Raw genomic sequence first — 21,290 nt, forward strand, 5'->3', positions numbered from 1 at the left:
AACAGGAATGAAGAATGATTTTTATAATCTAAACAGAGTCACTGAAAGTACAGAAGGTCTTCACAAAATGTTCTTTAGGAGGTCAAATGACTTTTTTGAACTTTTGAGTTTTTAAAAATGACACTTTTTATGCTGATGTTGATTGCACTTTAATTAAAGTAAGCATTTTAAGTTTGTAAATCCTCCTCTTTATTTCAAACCTATAAGCATGACACTGGCTTTGTAAAAATGTGGGTATTTTCATCTCTTGTTAATGCTACATATGTTGTGTGTGCGCGTGTGTGTATATTATATTATTGTCAATTTTTCTGTACTATTTTTTTTTTCTGGTATTGTACCTTTTGTTCAATATCTTATAAATGTTAAATAAAATATTCAAAATTAAATATATATATTTTACAACAAAATAAAAAAATTGCTTTTATTTATGTCAAACTTAGGCCCAAACCCAATTCTATTTTTGAATCCCTACCCCTTGAGACAGAGTGTGCATGGGAGGGCTTCAAAAAATGCTAATTTGTGCATCTCCTGACTTTCATGTGCAGCCATGCTGCCATTGTAGCTGGTGTTTTCTGGGAAATTTCCATGCCCCTTGGTTTCAAGTGTGATCCTGAAAAATCTCAGTTTTAAGAGCTACATAGCCCTTCGGCTTAGACCTTCAAACTAAAGAGAATTGTGATCCCTACCCCTTCATGTAAACCCACAAACTGAGGGGTAGTGGTGAGGTGAAGGGCTAAGGGGTAGAATTGGGATTGGGCCTTAAAGGTCCAGTGACAATCAAGTTTTTCAGATGTTCGTATCAGTATGTTAGTCTTTTAGGATATCTATAAGCTAGTGTGCTACAAAACAGAAGATATAAAACTGATGAAGATTGTAGTTTGTCACTTCAGCCTAAATGGATCAGTGTTTTATTCACCTCATGCTTCAGTTTCTAATAAAATCTTCTGACCAATCAAATGCTCTCTAGTATCTGACATGCCACACCCCCTTCAAGATGCTTCGCATTTGATGCACTTGAGCTCAACCACTCTCACAGGCACAGCTGTGATGAAACAAAATGCTATTGGTTGCTTTTTTAAAAGGGGAGGAGCTACTCTGTCTTGCTCTCTTTTCGTTTTTGAGATTACGTCAAACATTAAATAAAAAAAAATGCACATTACAAATCTCTTTATGAGACCTTTAAAGAAATAATACTTCCTCCAGAAGACAAAATATAGGAAATGCTGAGAAAATAGGGCCGCACACTGGCTCAGTGGTTAGCACTGTCGCCTCACAGTAAGAAGTTTGCTGGATTGAGTCTCCTCTGGGTGCTCCGGTTTCCCACACAAGTCCAAAGACATGTGCTATAGGTGAATTGAATAAACTAAATTGACCGTAGTGTATAAGTGTGTGTGAGAGAATGAGTGTGTATGGGTGTTTCCCAGTACTGGGTTGCAGCTGGAAGGGCATCTGCTGCGTAAAATATATGCTGGAATAGGTGGTAGACTCCGCTGTGGCAACCTCTGATATGGAGACTAAGCCGAAAGAAAACTAATGATTGCATGAATGAATGCTGTGGAAATGTCATGCCATTATTATTATTAATATCTAGAAATTCACAAGTTGGCTAATAATTCCGTCTGTATCTTAAAAAAATTAAATAAATAAAATAAAAATGAAAACCTAATGGAAACAATATTCAATGATTATGGAGCACACTCTGTTGGTCATATCAATATGTATTTATTCAAATATAACGCACACTGATAACAACTACATACATACAAGATCAAAAAAAAAAAAACGTAATAAAATGAAATGTAGACATTAAAGGTTCTGCATTGGAATGAGGGACTTTTCTGTAATCCGTCAGGAATTAAAAGCAAAATGACGGCTCTCTAAACAAACACTGTTTTGAAATGAAATCCCACAGATCATGGAGAGGGAAATCTCTTTGTTTTGACTGTCAGTCATGTCTCTATCCCTCAGCATTAACTACTTAAATCACGCTGGATCATCTGCCAATGGGAGATTTTCCCTGCATCATTGAGCCATTAATGTCTCTCACGGCACTCTGACACACTGCCAATGAAATATTTGTATATCTACCGCCAATAAAGAGATCAATCTTTGGCACTAAGTAGTCAAAACAGTTGCATCCTTTCAAACTAAAATACAATGATATTCAGTATATCTGACAACAATAACATAATATCTTTTTTAAGCATACAAAAGCTCACTTTAGAAAACTTAATTCTGAAATTATGCACAAGTTTCAATGTAAACAAAAACAAATTTGCAATTACATAAAAAAACTACATAGTGAATACAGTCTATTAGGGCTGCACATTATATTGCTTCAGCGACGATATTGTAATGTGTGCATCCACAATAGTCAAAATGTGGAATTGGAATTATATTTGACCAGGAGCCAGTCATTGGAGATTTTAACCTCAATGGAGCAAAAGTTTATCATTGACATGTTTTTAAGGTCTGTGGCTCTCAATCAAGAGAGTTTAACATATTCTGACTCAAGAAATAGTACTACTTGTTTTTTTTTTTTATTATTGAATTAATTATACAATGAAGACTATATTTACATTTCATTATTCAAGTTATGTACTTGAATTCTTCCTAAAAAGATCTATTTAAATCCTCTGCTGAAACTGTATTCATATCACAATATTGCAGAAAAACAAATGACTTTGTTGACTTTTTCGATATCATGCAGCCCAACTGTCTACGTTGTTTGTTTTGGAATTAATTACAATCTATACAAATGGACAGAAAACTGGTTCAAAAACTCAACGTATTTAAAGAAACACTCAAATTTTTTTTTTGGATTTGGGCTCATTTTACAAACATTTTTGAATCCATTGAGCCTATCTCCAAGCACTTTTAGCTCAGCTTAGATCATTGAATTGGATTAGACCATTAGCATCTTGCTCAAATTAAATTTAATAATTTTATACTCTCATTGCTTAAAATAAAAGGATATGGCAACAAAGCAGCCTTTCTGAAGTTTAAAAACATCTTTGCTGACAATGATTTAGCAAAAAAAAAAAAAAGATCATTTGTAACTACATAAAAAAACTAAAAGAATACAGTATATGCTGTTTTTGGATTTAATTACAATCTATACAACTAAACTGAAAAGATTTGGTTTGAAAACTTAACTTATTTAAAGAAACACTCATCTTTTTTGGAAATAGGCTGATCTTACAAGTCAAACTGTTGAGTTTTAGCCTTTTTAAATCAATTCCCCCAATCTCAGAGCACTTTTAGCTTAGCATAGCATAGATCATTAAATTGGATTAGACCATTAGCATCTCACTCAATTTCAAAACGGATTCAATAATTTTATGCATTGCTTATAATAAAAGAACAGGGCAACACTTGGCAACAAAGCAGCTTTTCTAACATTAAAAACATCTCTGCTGACAATGGATTATTAAAAAAATATTTAGACAATTTGCAACTACATAAACAACATGGACTGTATTCATTGTGTAGTTTTAAGGATTAATTACAATCTATAGAAAGAGACTTAAATAAGTTGAGTTTTCGAACCGAATTTTTTCAAAGGAACACTGAACTTTTTTTTGGAAATAGGCTCATGTTACAAGTTAAACAGTTGAGTTTTACCATTTTTAAATCAATTCTGCCAATCTTCGAGCACTTTTAGCTTAGCATAGATTATTGAATTGGATTAGACCACTAGCATCTTACTCAATTTCAAAAAGGATTTGATGGTTTTACACTCTCATTGCTTATAATAAAAGGACATGGCAACACTTGAAAACAAAGCAGCCTTTCCAACATAAAAAGCCCCATCTCTGCTGACAATGGTTTAGTCAAAAATAAATAAATAAAAAATTTTGTAACAACATAAATTAATACCGTCTATGTTGTTTTGGGATTAGTTACAATCTATAGAAGTAGCTAGAAAACAATTTGGTTGAAAATTTAACTTACTTATAGGAACACTCAACATTTTTAGGAAACAGGCTCATGTTACAAGTTTTTACAAACATTTTCTAATCCATTTAGTCAGTTTCTGAGAACTTTTAGCTTAGCTTAGCATAAATCAATGAATTGGATCAGACCATTAGCATCTTGCTCAATTTAAAAAAAGGATTCAGTGATTTATAATTTCATTGCTTATATTAAAACGACAGGGCAACACTTGGCAACAAAGCAGCTTTTCTAACATTAAAAACCTCTCTGCTGACAATGATTTAGTCAAAAAATGATGAGATAATTTGTAACTACATAAAAAACTACATAATGAACACCGTCAATGTTGTTTTGGGATTAATTACAATCTATAGTAGACGGAAAAGATTTAACTAACTTATTTAAAGGAACAAGTATTTTTGGATATATGCTCATTTTACAAGTTTTTACAAACATTCTGTAATCCATTTAGTCGATTTCAGAGAACTTTTAGCTTAGCTTAGCATAGATAATTAAATTGGATTAGACCATTAGCATCTCACTCAATTTCAAAAAGGATTTTAGAATTTCACTCTCTCATTGCATCTAATAAAAACATCTCTGCTGAAAATGGTTTAGTCAAAAATATATTTGATCATTTTAATATTTAAAGCTTGACTCCGCTGTAGTTGCATCATTTACTAAATCTGACGAAAAATTAAATGTTGCTATTATCTAGGCTGACATGGCTAGGAACTATACACTGTAAAACATGCTTGGTTTTAAACAATTCCCTTCATGTTGTCCTTACATAAAAACTTAACTTAAAGTTAACTTAATTCCAATAAAAAATTTAAGCAGATTGAACATAATACAATTAAGTTGCCCCCTCCCGCAAAAAAGAATTGTGTTGATTCAGCTTATTCTAAATAAGTAGTTTGAACAAGCAAGCAGCACTCATTTTTTGAGTGCACTCTCATTCTTTATTTTTTTATCTGACAGAGATGCTAATGGTGTAATCCGATTCAATGAATTATGCTAAGCTAAAAGTGTTCCCACCCCACCCGGAGATCAGTTTAATGGATCTAACAATAATACAACTCAACTGTTTAACTCTTGAAGCATTGTAAAATGTGCCTATGTTTTAAAAAAATAGAGCGTTCCTAAAGTTTAAGTTTAATTGACACACAGTCTGCATCATAACCTCAGTGCTTCAAATAACCTACAAAAACAACATTATCAAATAACACAAATACAAAATGTTGCTCCGTGTGAAATCTACCATTATGGTGTATTTCACTACAGAGGCATAATCACAGACAGCATGTAAATATTCCACCTGAACTTCAGCATTGTCTCTCTCTCTCTTTAAGGGCTGGCTGAGTGATGTGCAATGAGACGCACTCCTTGTGTTGTGTGGTCTTCCTCCATCTTTGATCTGGATGCCTGTGCCTCCTCCTCCAGCTGTTATAACAAACAATCACATTGAAGAACTAAAATGCAGTTGCCAGGTCATCTTTCTTTCAGTAATGTACATGAGTGACAAGTAGGCATGGGCTGGTATAAGATTCTGAGGGTATGATAAGCTTGGATAAACAAATGACGGCATTGTGATTACTGCTCTAAAAGAGGTTCTTTTTAAATGTCCAGGCAAAAAACTTTCTCCCCATTGAACACAAGATATTTAAAAAAATATCTAAAATGTTTTGTAACTGTAAACATGTCAGGCTAAATAACACAAATAAATCAATAACAATTTGTTTTTCAGATGTTTGCTGAATCGTGGGCTGCACTGCAAAAAATGCTTCTTTTACTTAGTTTTTTTGTCTAGTTTTGAGTCCAAATATCTCACAATTCTTAAATCAAGAAGAATTTTCTAGACAAGCAAAACATATTGCCTTCCTTTCAGCAATAATATGCCAAAATTAAGTGAATTTTTCTTAAAACAAGCTAAATAATCTGCCAATGGGGTAAGCAAAACAATCTTGTTTTTCCTTTTGACATAAGATTATTTTGCTTACCCCATTGGCAGATTATTTTGCTTGTTTTAGGTAAAAACTTACTTAATTTTTGGCACATTATTGCTGAAAACAAGACAATATGTTTTGCTTGTCTAGATAATTCTTCTTGATTTAATAATTGTGAGATATTTGGACTAGAAACAAGACACAAAATCTAAGTAAAAGAAGCATTTTTTGCAGTGTGACCGGTAGCTTTTAATGTGGAGGCTCCTTTACTGCTGGAGATACGGTTGCCCTTAAAAACTATATAAAATAGCCGTAAAAACTTTAAAAAATGTACAAATACCGGAAAAATGGTAAATTTTTGCTGTTTTAAAACCTTAACTTTTCCAGATCCTCAGTAAACCTTGAAACCGTTTATTATCCCATGCCTAGTGATGCGTGGTCAACAACTGAATTTAGCTTTATAACAACTCTGCTGTTAGTACAAAATGAAAATTAACAACTAGTTGACTGCTAAATTTAAATGCAAATTAGAGTTCTTTTATGTACATGCAGTGCAGGACATAACAGGAAAGCCAATGAAAGAAACAATAGGGTAAAATGTACAATTTTACTCAAACATAGAATCATAGAAGCAAGCTTAACAACAAAATATCACAACCTGCAGCAGTCTACATGTTTAACTCCTTAAACTGAACTGCATTATAAGGATTGCTAATAATAAAAGGCAGGCGTGTGAGCAGCCAAGGACAAAAAAGGAGGAAGACGAGACCCCCCCCCCCATATATATATATATATATAATATATATATATATATAAATACACAGTTGAAACCAAAAGTTTACATACACTGATTAAAAAGGCACACAACCATTTGGAAAAAAGTCAGATGTTAATGTGACCAAACTTCTTCTCTTTTTGGTAAGTTAGGATTATCAAATTAGTTTCAGTTATGCTTAATAGCAGAATAATGAGAGATATACGTTTCGAGAAATTGTTATAAGTTTACATACATTAGGATTATTATGCCTCTGAAAAAGCCCAGATAATGATGTCAAAGTTTTGGAAGTTTCTTATTGGCTAATTGACAACATTTAAGTTAATTGGAGGGACTAAAACTGTTGAATAGTATTTAAGAAAAACCTCAAACACACTGCTTTCTTGTGTGACAACATGGGAAAATCAACAAGTCAGAATCAACAAAAAAGCCAGATTACAATTAGGTAAATTACACTGGAAAAAAGAAAACTTTTTTTAGACATGTCCTGTGGTCTGAAGGAGCTAAGATTGAACGATTTGGCCATAATGACCAGTGTTTCATTTGGAGGACAAAGGGGAAAGCTTACAAGCCTAGAAACACCATCCCAACTGTGAAGTATGGGGGCGGCAGCATCATGTTGTGGGGCTGTTAAGCTGCTGGAGGAACTGGTCCACTTCACAGCTTAGATGGCATCATGAAGAAAGAACATTATGTAGAAATATTGAAGCAACATCTCAAGACTTGAGCCAAGAAATTAAAACTTGGCCACAAATGGGTCTTCCAAACAGGCCATGACCCTAAGCATACTGCTGAATTAGTTAAAATGTCCTTTTTGGAACAACAGAGTAAATGTTTTGGAGTGGCCATCACAAAGCACTAACCTCAATCCTATAGGAAATTTGTGGGCAGAGTTGAAAAAGCTTTTGCGAGGAAGACGGATACCCAAAACATTTGACCAAAGTTATACAGTTTAAAAGCAAAGCTAAAAAAATACCAAGGAAATGTATGTAAAACTTTTGACCGTCTAGAAATAAGAAATTCGCAAAAAAAATCTCTCATTATTATGGCATTTAGCAAATGTAAGTAATTTAGGTAATCCTAACAAACCTAAAATAGTAAATATTTAGTATGATTTATGATCAGACATTTTTAAAAAAATGGCTATGTTCCTTTTTTTAGAGTGTATGTAAACTTCTGGGTTCAACTGTGTGTGTGTAAATATATATATATATATATATATATAGTCATGTACAGGTATACCTAATAAAGTGATCGGTGAGTGAATTTTAAAAATTCTAAATAAATAATAAGCACTAAAGAACCAGAAATCTTTACACATTCTCATAAAATTACTTACTTGCACATTTAATAACAAGCAGTGCGCTGAATGTAATGTAACTGTTTATTTCTACCTCATGCATCTAAATGAGTTCTGCTGAATCATTTGCATAATCTGTTAGATTCACAGAAAATCCCTGCGAGGATGATTATGGTTTTTACATAGCAGGTTCAAAAGTTTAGCTGTCAGCATGAATACTGAGAGTTGTGAATACCTGCTCTCTGATGTAGTTTTGTGCACAAGGGCCGATGCCTCTTAACTGGAGACCCACAATAAAGCACCAAACGGACAGACCGGCCTCCACTGCAGTGAACGCACCACAGGTGAACCACAGAGCAAGAGTTGTGTCCTGGGTGACAAACAAAAGGAGAAAGTTAGTTAAGGATTTAAATATATTTTAGTTCAAAAACAGACTAGCCATTTGGGTATTAATGCAGAAGTCAAAAACGAGACGTCCCATTTTGGTGACTGCATCACATTAAACTTTACATAAAGTTATTGTATAAATATAGAAAGCATATTAAAAGCAAGTAACTGTCTATTATACATTTTTTACATAAACAAGTTTAAAAATAATAATATGATAAAATAAATCAACATATTAGCAACATATAAAGCGGAGAAAGTAAGTATTGAACACGTCACCATATTTTAAAGGAGCCATTGACTTGAAATTTTTCCCAGATCTTGGTAACAACCAAAGAAACTCATATATGCTAAGAAAACTTAACTAATTAGATTACAAATGATGTTATGTGTAATCAAAGGAAATGACGCAGGGAAAAAGTGTTGAACACATGAAGAAAGGGAGGTGTAGAAAGGCAGTGAAAGCCCAGACAGCAGCTGAAATCTCTCAGTGGTTCTTCAGCAACCCTCTGCCCTTCCTCAGTGTAAATGAATATCAGCTGCTTCAGTCCAACATCTACATAAGCAGTAGGATGAAACCAGGGTGGACATTTCAGCAAGACAATGATCCAAAACACAGCCAAGGAAACTCTCAAATGCTTTCAGAGAAAGAAAATATATAAAAATTCATATATAATTCATATAAAATTATTAAATACGTTTCAGTAGTTCAGCACTTTCTCCTTGTGTCATTTCATTGTCATCACACACAACTCATTTTTCAGATTTGTTTGTTTAGTTTTATTTTTATGTTCGTATTGTTTGGGATTTAACCAAAATCCAAATTAATTCCATGTCAAAATAATATTTTCAAGAAAAAAACATGACCTGTTCAATACTAATTTTCCACACTGTATAACAAAACATCAATAATAATAATAGATTTTAATAAATTTTACATTCGTAAAAACATCGTTCTGACAAATGGATAAAACCTAGGGGCTTGAATTATTCAAGAAAATTTTAGTTTTAGAGAAAAAACTGTGACATGTAAAAAAACACTTATCAGAACATTCTTTTTATTGTTATTGAAAAGAACAGAAAAAAAGACTAAATTCAAATGATCTGAACACAAATGTCAGGGTTCATACACATTTTTACTACTAAAATTTCATGACTTTTCTATTACTTTTCCAGAACTTTCAGGTAAATATTCATGATCTTGTTTCGTGTTTCATGTAATGTCTACTTACACTCGGTAAATAAATAAAAAAATGCACGTACAAATTTGTTACAGCATTTCAAAAAATGTGACAATCCATGTAGCTTATATTTCTTTTCATATCTATAAAATAGTTTTTAGAAAGTATCTTGTTGTCTGCGTGAAAATTTTATAAATGTTTGCTTGTGTTTTTACAAGACTTAAGATTAGTACAAATTATCCTTTAGCACCCACAAAATCTTACCTCTGCAGTTGGATGTTGTTTCTGGACACGACACTCAAAATGCATCTTGAATTATGGTGAAAGTGAGTGAAAGAGAGGCGAAGCTGAAATTGCCTTTGATTTTTAAAGTTATTGCTTCTTTTACCCATTATATATATATTTTTTAAGTTTACACATTAAATAAAGTGACAAGTATAAGTCAAGTTCGTCTCAAATATATTCAGTAACACAGATAATTGTTAAACACATTTTCATGACTTTTCCAAAAATTTATTTGTTTTTCCAAAACTTTTGCAGACCTTGGAAAATGCCTTTTTCGAAATATCATGACTTTTCCAGGTTTTCCAGTACTGTATGAACCCTGCTATATCATTTTAAATCTGAATTATTTACACTTTGTGATTTATAAAAAAACAAACAAAAAATTGTAATAAAATAAAATGAAATAAATAAATTAATTAAATAAATTAAACAAATAGAGTCCTAATATTTTATCAAATAATTCTTGTTTAAATATGCATGAAAATATTTGTTTGGGGTATATAATATTGCTACACTGAATTTTTTTTGGTAATAAAATGGTAATAAAAAATATAATTTCACTATGTCATTATTCTTTTTTTTCAACAGAAAAAATACATAAACAGGACATATTCTTATGTAAAAAAGCTGTATTACACTCAAAAAAATGTTTGGTGTTTGTTCGAACTACTTACCTTAAATGAACTTAAACAACAACTCTTGAAAAAAAAAAACTTTTAAATCATTGTTCACACTTTGTGAGTAACAACAAAAAGGTAATAACATGTATGTAAAAAATAAATAAATAACAAATTAAATAAATAAATAGTCTTTAAATATTTCCATCATTTCCCTGTGATTTCCGCTGCTTTACCAGGGGCCCCCGTCAATAATCCGTGCAGGGGGCCACCCGCATTTTGTGCTACGCCTCTGGGTGGAGCACAGGATTGTGATGCCGGCTCAGCATCGTGATCGTCTATCGACCCAACCCTAGTGTACTCACTTTTGATGTTGTAAACTTTTGTCCATACATACAGTTAAAATATTTTATTAGCCAATTTTATTTACTTAAATATTAGCCTTCCTGTTAAATTGCAATCATTTGATTTTTTCCACAATTTCTGTTTTAAGGAAAGATTGTTTTCAACACATTTCTAAACATAATAGTTTTAATTACTCATTTCTAATAACTGATTTTTTTGATCTTTGCCATGATGACAGTAAATATTATTTCACTAGATATTTTTTAAGATACTAGTATTCAGCTTAAAATTACATTTAAAGGCTTAACTAGGTTAATAGGTTAACTAGGCAAGTCATTGTATAATAATGGTTTGTTCTATCAAAAAAATATATCGCTTAAAAGGGGCTAATGCGTTTGACCTTAAAATGTTTTTAAAAAAAATTTAAAACAGCTTTTATTCTAGCCGAAATAAAACAGATAAGACTTTCTCCAGAAAAAAAATATTATAGGAAATATAAAAATATTATATTCTTGCTCTTGTTAAACATCATTTGGGAAATATTTAAAAAATAAAATAAAAAAATAAAATTCATAGGAAGGCGAATGATTTTGACTACAGATATATTTCAAACGGGTTTAGTTTCAAGATAAGACTCACATAGATGCGTGTGGCATCAAAAGGGCAGTTGACGATGACCGGAGAGCGTGCATTCACAGGCATATTAGTGGAATTACATCCTTTCATGAGTGCTGACCCGTCTCCTGAAATGGTCAAACTGATGGCCAGAATCAGCCCCAGTAAACACGCCAGCGTGAGCAGAGCATTCAGAAAGGAACTCACTAACAGACCGATGTGCTACAGAAAAGCAGAACAACAGAGCTGTCAAACACTGGAGAAACGTGGCATTTTACAGTATACACTACCTGACAAAAGTCTTGTCCTCGATCCCAGTTGTAAGAGTAATAAATAATAACTTGATTTCTAGTTCATCATTTGGAAAAGTGGCAGAAGGTAGATTTTTTCTGATGGATCATCTGTTAAGCTCCATCCCAATCATCACAAATACTGCAGAAGACCTACTGGAACCACCATGAACCCAAGATTATTCAAGAAATCAGTCATGTTTGGTGAAGGTAAAATCATGGTTTGGGGTTACATTCAGTATGGGGGCGTGTGAGAGATCTGCAGGGTGGATGGCAACATCAACAGCCTGAGGTCTCAAGACATTTGTGCTGCCCATTACATTACAAACCACAGGAGAGGGCAAATTCTCCAGCAGGATAGCGCTCCTTCTCATACTTCAGCCTCCACATCAAAGCTCCTGAAAGCAAAGAAGGTCAAGGTGCTGCAGGATTGGCCAGCTCAGTCACCAGATATGTACATTATTAAGCATGTCTGGGGGAAGATGGCGGAGGCATTGAAAATGAATCCAAAGAATCTTGATGAACTCTGGGATCCTGCAAGAACGCTTTCATTGCCATTCCAGATGACTTTATTAATAAGTGATTTGAGTCATTGCAGAGATGTATGGATGCAGTCCTCCAAGCTCATGATGGAGTCAGACACAATATTAACTCTTTTTCCACTGCACCATGACTTTATATTCTATACTGGGCATTATTTCTGTTCAGTGACAGAAATAACTAAGCAAAGTGACTAAGCAAAGTGAGATCTTACTCTCCTAATGAAATAATTCAAAAGGCCAAGTCAAGTTATTATTTGTTGTTCATAAAACTTAGGTAGGCAACAAGACTTTTGTCAGGTAATGTATTTACAAAACTGTCACTCATGCAGACAAGCAAAATTATTCATTCAAATAATTGGCAAATTCTGATGTAAAACAGTGGTTTAATAACTTTAACTTTAACTTTTATAAAAACTTTACAAATTAGGAAGGATTCACATTTAAAAATATTTTCATTAAAGCCTTTCCAGATAAAAAAAAATTGATCTCTGATAATGTTAAAAATAGGGCTTTCCACAAGAATATGTTTATCTTTTGGGAGAAGACCATGTAATTTCCAGTCAAGAAAAAAAAACAAAAAAACTTGGTGGTTGAATAAAAGTAACTTTAAATCAGAATTTGCCAGGGGTATGAATAATTTTGGCCTTGACTGTATGTCTTACTTACTAGTTTCCAATTGGCAATATTCCTTGACACCAATATGGCAACAATTCCACTTCCAATGCTCTGAGAAACAGAAAAAGATTAACATGACTTGGTTTGAGCATTTCATTTTCTTAAATAGAAAATGTTAAAACTGCCCAGGAAACATACGTTGAATGTGTTGTTGTATAAAGTTGAATTGAAAATTATTAGTGCTAATGTGTAAATTTAATTCTTTTAAAAATATTTTCCAACTGTTGCTTAACGGAGAGTAGACAGACTTCAACACATTTTTCAACATAATAGTTTTAATAACTAATAACTAATAAGACTTAACTAGGGAAGTAAGGTTACTTCTGCAAGTTATTTGATCTGTAGACAATAGGAAAAAACTTAAGGCAGGGCAAATAGTTTTATTTACTTTAAAATTTGTTTAAAAAAAAATTTAAAATCTGCTTTTATTCAAGAAAAAAAAAAAATATATATATATATATATATATATATATTAAAAAAAAAAAAAAAAAAAAAAAATATATATATATATATATATATATATATATATATATATGTATATATGTATATATATATATATATATATATATATATATATATATATATATATATATATATATATATATATGTATATATATATATATATATATATATATATATATATATATATATATATATATATATATATATATATATATATATATATAGGACTTTCCATAGAAGACAACATTATATATATATATATAAAAAAAATATATATATATATATACATATATATATATATATATATATATATATATATATATATATATATATATATATATATATATATATATATATATATATATATATATATATATATATATATATAGGACTTTCCATAGAAGACAACATTATAGGAAATACTGTGACAATTTCATGTGGAATAAATATATAAATATAAATATAAATATATATATATATATATATATATATATATATATATATATATATATATATATATATATATATATATATATATATATATATTTTTTTTTTATATACTTTTTTTTTTTTTTTTATGTAATTTTAGTTATGACATCAACTGTATTTAAAAATACACTTTCCTCTAACAGCTTAAGCCAATATTGTATATGCTAATATGATATCATTTGCTCAACCTAACACTGTTATAAAACCAACAAACTGCTCATCCTCGGTTTACAAATAAAGATGATGTTTGTAATTAAATCTTAGGAATTTCTGTCTCTCCATTGAAAATCTACTCCCTGAAAGCTTCAAAAAATTCTTCCAAAAACAAAAATGAAAGCTCACATTTACATCAGCATTACATAGAGGTAAAGTTGGTTTCATATTCACCCATTCAGACTTTTTTCTTAATAATACAATTTTAGAAAAGTATTCTTTACAAATTCTAAATAGAGATCATATTAGCAGTCAATGACTATCAAAATACAACATTGTTCACAGTCAAATAAATGGTACTAATGTTGTTTTGTGTTTTCAAGTCATACTTGCATGTGATTCCACACCGAATATTCAAAAGCAGCATGTCAGAAGTTGTCACTATTCAAAAAAAATCAACGAATGTGTGAATATAAAACCAACTTTACCTCAATATTCAAGCGCAGTCACAGATGCTTGATTCATTATGAAAAGTGAGTTTCATTTTTGAGCTTCTGCAAGAACTATTGAGGCTTGTTCTTGTGTGTCAAGAAGAAACTTAAGCATACCTCTTTATGTTCAATTATTAGTGTATAAATATAACTAGTATAAAAAAACATATATTTACCATATAAAGCAATCCTGTCTCTATAGAGGGTTTGGATTAAACCAATCATGTAATCCGAATTTATTTTTTGATAGTTTTATGGAAGTTTTAAAGCATAAACATTTGATTGTAATGACATATTGTGCACTTTTTTGTAAAGCAATGATTCTTTGAAACAATAATTATCATGAAAAAGTATGGAACCAGATCAGACTCAAAAATAATGCATTTACAAAATAAAAATCACGCACACACAGCACAATTCACATTTACAATATCCAATTTGTAAACAATTCACAAGAATTCACAAGTAAAAATCATATATATTTTCGCCAAATGAACTGGATTTGCTTACACACACACAAACACACACACACACACACACACACACACACACACACACACACACACACACACACACCATGTTTTAAATTTATGAATTGAATTTGAGTTTTTTAATCGTGTTTTGAATTTGTGAACTGGATTTGTGTGTTTATGAAGTGATTTGAATTTTCGAGTTATATTTGTGTGTTTTTTAATTGTGTTTTGAATTTGTGAATTGAATTTGTGTGTTTTTCAATTGTGTTTTGAATTTGTGAATTGGATTTGTGTGTTTTCCAATCACGTTTTGAAATTATGAATTGGATTTGTGTTTTTAAATTGTGTCTTGAAATTATAAACTGCATCTGTGTGTTTTCAAATTGTGTTTTAAAATTATGAATTGGATTTTTGTATTTTTAAATCGTGTTTTAAATTTACGATTTAGATTTTGCGAATGTGAATGGTGATGTGGATCTATGAATTGTCGTTTATAAATGTATTATTTTTGAGACTCCTAAAAAAGTGTTACACAAATAAACTTATATTGAATAAGCTTGAGTTTTCAGACAGTGAATGAACTGAAAATAAAAATGTAAAGTTACTGAATGTAAATTCTTGGCATAAACACTTAAAAAAAATTTATTAAAATATAAATAAACTCACCACCCCGTTTTGATTTACATTCAAGAGACATGCACTGATCATACACTTTCTGAGCGAATAATCTCTCGAGATGTAGAAAGCATCACACATATACATGACATGAAATAACACCAAAAGTTGAGAGACCAAAAATAAGGTGTAGGAGAAGTATATATTTACCAACAGTCCTGATGAGACGGAGATGATGTTTGATACAGTGTATTCTGTAGAGATCTCATTGCTTGGTTTGGACACATGGCGTAATACACTGCCATGGACAATTGCACTGAGGATGAAGTTAACATGACCAATGACGATGAGGGTCAGTCCTTTCTTCATCAGCCGCCCAGGGCCCTTCTGCTTGTCTAGAAAAGAGCATGATTTCATTCAGTGTTTTCAAAAATCACACTAAATAAGATATGATATCATCTTTTACACCATTCACCTGTCACAAACACAACTTGAACCTGAGTTCAGTTCAACACAAAATAAATTATCTTGGAAAAAAGTTGGAAGCCTGTAACCATTGACTTTCATAGTGTTTGTTTGTCCTACTATTAAAAAGTCAATGGTTTCCAACACTTTTCAAAATATCTTATTTAACTTAAAAATGCAGATTGGTTTTAGAAAAAAAAATAAAAAATTCAACTGAGACAGCTTGCTGTTACTTTTTAGAAACGATAAAGACAAATTGAGATCAAGGGGGAGTGGTGGGAGCAGCCTTTCTTGATTTATGCAAGGCATTTGATAATGTTAACCATGATATTTTAATTAACAAATAAACAATTACGACCTTTCAAAGCAAACACTAAATTGGATAAAATCGTACTTGAGGGATCGGAGTCAATGTGTTCAGGGTTTCAATTTTAAATTTAAATTTTAAAACCTTTAAACCAATTAAATTAGAAGTGCCGCTCAGGGACCTATTTTAGGACCTTTACTTTTTAGTATTTATTTAAATTATTTACCAGCTTTTTGCATTCATTCATTTTCTTTTTGGCTTAGTCCCTTTATTAATCTGGGGTCGCCACAGTGGAATAAACCGCCAACTTATCCAGCATATGTTTTACGCAGCTGATGCCCTTCCAGCTGCAACCCATCTCTGGGAAACGGACAATTTAGCCTATATCCAATTCACCTGTACCACATGTCATTGTACTGTGGGCAAAACCGGAGCACATGGAGGAAACCCACACGAACGCAGGGAGAAGATGCAAACTTCACACAGAAACGCCAACTGTCCCAGGCGAGGCTTGAATCAGCGACCTTCTTGCTGTGAGACGACAGCACTACCTACAGCGCCACTGCGTCGATGCAGCTTTATGCATGGATGCTGATTTATTAATGTACGCTGATGATGCTGTGCTTTACACTTATGGAACGAAATCCAATAGAAGTCGCTACTAAATTAACAAATGAAATGCAAAATGTTTTTAAAAGGTTGCAAAATTCAAATCTCACCTCAAATGTGAAAAAAAACTGTATCCATGTGTTTCTCAAATAGGTATAAAGTTGTAAATGTTTTAGAATTTTTTTAACAGGGCAAAGTATTAAAAACGTCACTGAATTCAAATATTTAGGCATCACGTTGGACTCAAACCTTAATTTTAAAATTCATATTAAAACAAACTTGCTACCACACTGAGATTCAAACAATTTTAAACATATCAGAGATTATCTGACCTATCAGGCCTCTGGTATGTATTTAAATACTATGATTGTTCCACATGGCGATGCGGTGGCGCAGTAGGTAGTGTTGTCACCTCACAGCATAAAGGTCGCTGGTTCGAGCCTCAGCTGGGTCAGTTGTTGTTTCTGTGTGGAGTTTGCATATTTTCCCTGTGTTCGAGTAGGTTTCCTCTGGGTGCTCCGGTTTCCCCACAATTCCAAAGACATGTGGTACAGGTGAATTGAGTAGGCTAAAATTTTCTGTAGTGTATGTGTGTGAATGAGAGTGTATGGGTGTTTCCCAGTGATGGGTTGCAGCTGGAGGGGCATCCGCTGTATAAAACATATGCTGGATAAGTTGGCGGTTCATTCTGCTGTGGTGACCCCAGATTAATAAAGGGAATAAGCCGAAAAGAAAATGAATGAATGACTGAATGGATGATTGTTCCACATTTGTTGTACTGTATAACTAGCTGGTCTCAGGCATGTAAATCATCTTTAACACCATTGGAATCATTATTCAAGAGAGCACTTAAAATTCATGATAAAAAGCCTTGGTTGTACCATCACTGTAATATCTTAAAACAAAAAGTCTCTTAAGTTTTGATAATATTATTATATACATATATTATTAAATATACATATATCATTAAAAAATAATAAAAATAATAATAATAATAAAAAAAAATATATATATATATATATATATATATATATATATATATATATATATATATATATATATATATATATATATATATATATATATACATATATATATATATATATATATATATATTTTTTTTTTTTTTTCACAATCTTTCGTCTCCATTGTTACAAAAATTCCAAATTAGAAAAAACATTGCAAATGGCACATTCTGTGGTAAGAGGGAAATGTATTGTCCCTAGACACAAGAGCTCTTTAGGTCAATCTTCTTTTATTTATAAAGCCGCGAATCAATGGATTTCTCTCCCATCAGAAATAATCACATGTACAAATCATGAGATGTTTTCACGCCTGACTAGGAGGTGGTTTTTGTCAAATCAAATTTGTACACACTGAGTGAGATGTTTTTGATTTGTCAGTGTTTTAGTTTACATGCGATTATGCCTGAATGTTTTAAACTGACTTTTTAATTAATTGGATATTATTGTTTGAATTTTTACCTGTCCAGGGACTGCAGGTGGAAATAGCAATCCTGCTACAACCTGGCACAGTGCATCTTTCCTCTTTGAGGTTAATGCAATTTTTGTGCATTGTCCATGTTAAATACAGAAATTTATTCATTCAAAAGGAGTTCGTTTTCACTTTTTGGGTGAAATATCATTTCAAGATGTCACTGAATTGCAAAAAAAAAAAAAAACGTGCTACCTGGGTATTTGCACTGATTTTTGATCAGTCGTGGAAAAATTAACTTGTAGTGTTTATTTTCAATAAAGCTTGAACTTTGTGTTGCAACCATAAAAATTATCTGTAACACACATTGGCTTAACATTCCCAGTTTATAGTAAATAATTTTGTGTTTTTGAGCTATACTAAAGTGAAGTACTTGAATTAATCTGTTGTGGTAATTCCATGGTTGCTAAATTCCTAACATAAACCAATTTACCAAATGTATTCTACAACTGTAGGGTATATTACACTACAACACAACGCAGTTTACTGTAGTAAAACTCAAGTGCATTACAGTATTTGTTACTACAAAATAGTCATTAAAACTGTGTGCTGTAGAATTCCATTGCTAAATTGTTATATAAACCACAATACATACAGTATATAATGCACCATGCACTCAAGTATGGTTCAAAAACACTACAGCGTGTACTATAAAGTACTATAGTATTTTTCGTGTGTTTATATATGTGTATGAAGGTAAAGCATTTTCCTTCGTTTGTTAGTTTGAGCGAAATTCTGTCTAAATCACACAATTCTCAAATATTATTCAATCCAGCTTATAAATATGACTTTCTCCAAAAAGAATAAAAGAGGTCAATGTAAATATTCCACCAGCCTCGTACTTTACGAGAACAAATAACTGTTAGCTTGTTGGAGTCTTTTCTCTCTTTTACGGCTTCAATCAAACTATAAAACAAGGATAACTCCCGTACCTGCAATAAAACGAAGAAAATGGCGTTCTTACCAAAATCACACATATCTTTATCCGTGTGTTTAGCCTCTGTTTGAAAGGAAAAACTTGGAGATCATACACAGCCAGTTTCCTCCCTTCATGCTCTGACGTCATGCGCAAGTTACCTGTGCAGCGGAAGAGGGAGGAGCCAGAGTACAAAGGTCATCCCTCCGTCCTCCAAACTCTTTCAGAGATGCAAATTTATTAACCAAGAAACATTTTGTCCTGCTATACTAAAATAACTAGATCATTACACGAACAACATAAAGCAAAAACGTTTTTGTTTTTTTTCTTGAAACTTTTACGATTCTGTAATTCTACAAGGCCCTTACCGTTTTAGCCTATGTTTACGTAAACAAACACACACCGGCCACTTTATTAGGTACACCCTACTAGGACCGGGTTGGATGCCGTTTTGCCTTCAAAACTGCCTTAATCCTTTAAATATACCTCTGAGATTTTGGTCAACATTAACATGATAGCATCACGCAGTTGCAGCAGATTTGTTGGCTGCACATCCATGATGCAAATCTCCCGTTCCACCACATCCCAAAGGCGCTCTTTTGGATTGAGATATGGTGACTGTGAAGGCCATTTGAGTACAGTGAACTCATTGTCATGTTCAAGAAACCAGTCTGAGATGATTCGCGCTTTTTGACATGGTGCATTATCCTGCTGGAAGTAGCTGTCAGAAGATGGGTACACTGTGGTCATAAAGGGATGGACATGGTCAGCAACTCAGGTAGGCTGTGGCGTTGACATGAAGCTCAAATGGTACTAATGGACCCAAAGTATGCAAAGAAAATATCCCCTACACCATTACACCACCACCCCCAGCCTGAATCCCTGATACAAGGCAGGATAAATCCATGGTTTTATGCTGTTGATGCCAAATTCTGACCCTACTATCACCCGAATGTTTCAGCAGAAATCGAGTCTCATCAGACCAGGCAACATTTCTCCAGTCTTCTATTGTCCAGTTTTGGTGAGGCTGTGTGAATTGTAGCCTAAGTTTCCTGTTCTTAGCTGACAGGAGTGGCACCTGGTGTGGTCTTCTGCTGCTGTAGCCCATCCGCCTCAAGGTTGGACTTGTTTTGTGTTCAGAGATGCTCTTCTGCAGACCTCATTTGTAACGAATGGTTATTTGAGTTACTGTTGCCTTTCCATCAGCTGGAATTAGTTTGGCTGTTCACCTCTAACCTCTGGCATCAACAAGGCATTTGTGCCCACAGAACTACCGCTCGATATTTTATACTATTTTTTTTTTTCTTACCATTTTCTGTAAATCCTAGAAATGGTTGTGTGTGAAAATCCCAGTAGATCAGCAGTTTCTGAAATACTCAGACCAGCCCGACTGGCACCAACAACCGATCCACGTTCAAAGTCGCTTAAATCATCTTTCTTCCCCATTCTGATGCTCAGTTTGAGCTGCAGCAGATCATCTTGATCATGTCTACGTGCCTAAATGCATTGAGTTGCTGCCATGTGATTGGCTGATTAGAAATTTGTATTAATGAGCATGTGGACAGGTGTACCTAATACAGTGGCCGGTGAGAGTATATTTGTTTGTCTTACTTATATTAGTTTTTTGTACACCCCTGACCTTTTTTCTTTCTATCTTTCTTCTTTGTATTTGTATTGTTCTGTACTCAGTTCTTTAAGTATTGATAAAAAAATCTATTTAAATACATGAAAAACACACAAACAAAATTAGACAATTAATATAAATATCATATGCATAAATCATATTTATTACGTCATACTCAGAGTGGAGAAGCGAAATATGATTTATCCTTGTAATATAATATTTCGATTAATAGCCTAAGTAAACGCAAAACATTAGTTTATTGTCTTTGACTTCTAATTATAACGCATATATTTTCTTC

The 21,290-nt window shown here is 32.5% G+C and overlaps 1 protein-coding gene across 2 annotated transcripts; it reads right to left on the minus strand.

Moving 5' to 3' along the window:
* Positions 1-1,706: 1,706 nt before the first annotated feature.
* On the minus strand, positions 1,707-19,510 carry krtcap3 (keratinocyte associated protein 3). Of its 2 annotated transcripts, none has more exons than XM_068214526.2 (6): positions 19,417-19,510; positions 15,788-15,972; positions 12,886-12,945; positions 11,412-11,609; positions 8,193-8,327; positions 1,707-5,379 (listed from the first exon to the last, which is right to left on the minus strand). In XM_068214526.2, exons 1-6 carry the CDS (start codon positions 19,427-19,429, stop codon positions 5,284-5,286), a joined length of 687 nt encoding a protein of 228 aa, XP_068070627.1. In that variant the 5' UTR covers positions 19,430-19,510; the 3' UTR covers positions 1,707-5,283. The 2 variants fall into 2 exon arrangements, with proteins under 2 accessions (XP_068070627.1, XP_073784270.1); XM_073928169.1 differs by having other exon boundaries at positions 19,385-19,510.
* Positions 19,511-21,290: the final 1,780 nt, after the last annotated feature.

The sequence above is a fragment of the Danio rerio genome, chromosome 17 (genome assembly GCF_049306965.1).
Source record: "Danio rerio strain Tuebingen ecotype United States chromosome 17, GRCz12tu, whole genome shotgun sequence".
Taxonomy (NCBI): domain Eukaryota; kingdom Metazoa; phylum Chordata; class Actinopteri; order Cypriniformes; family Danionidae; genus Danio; species Danio rerio.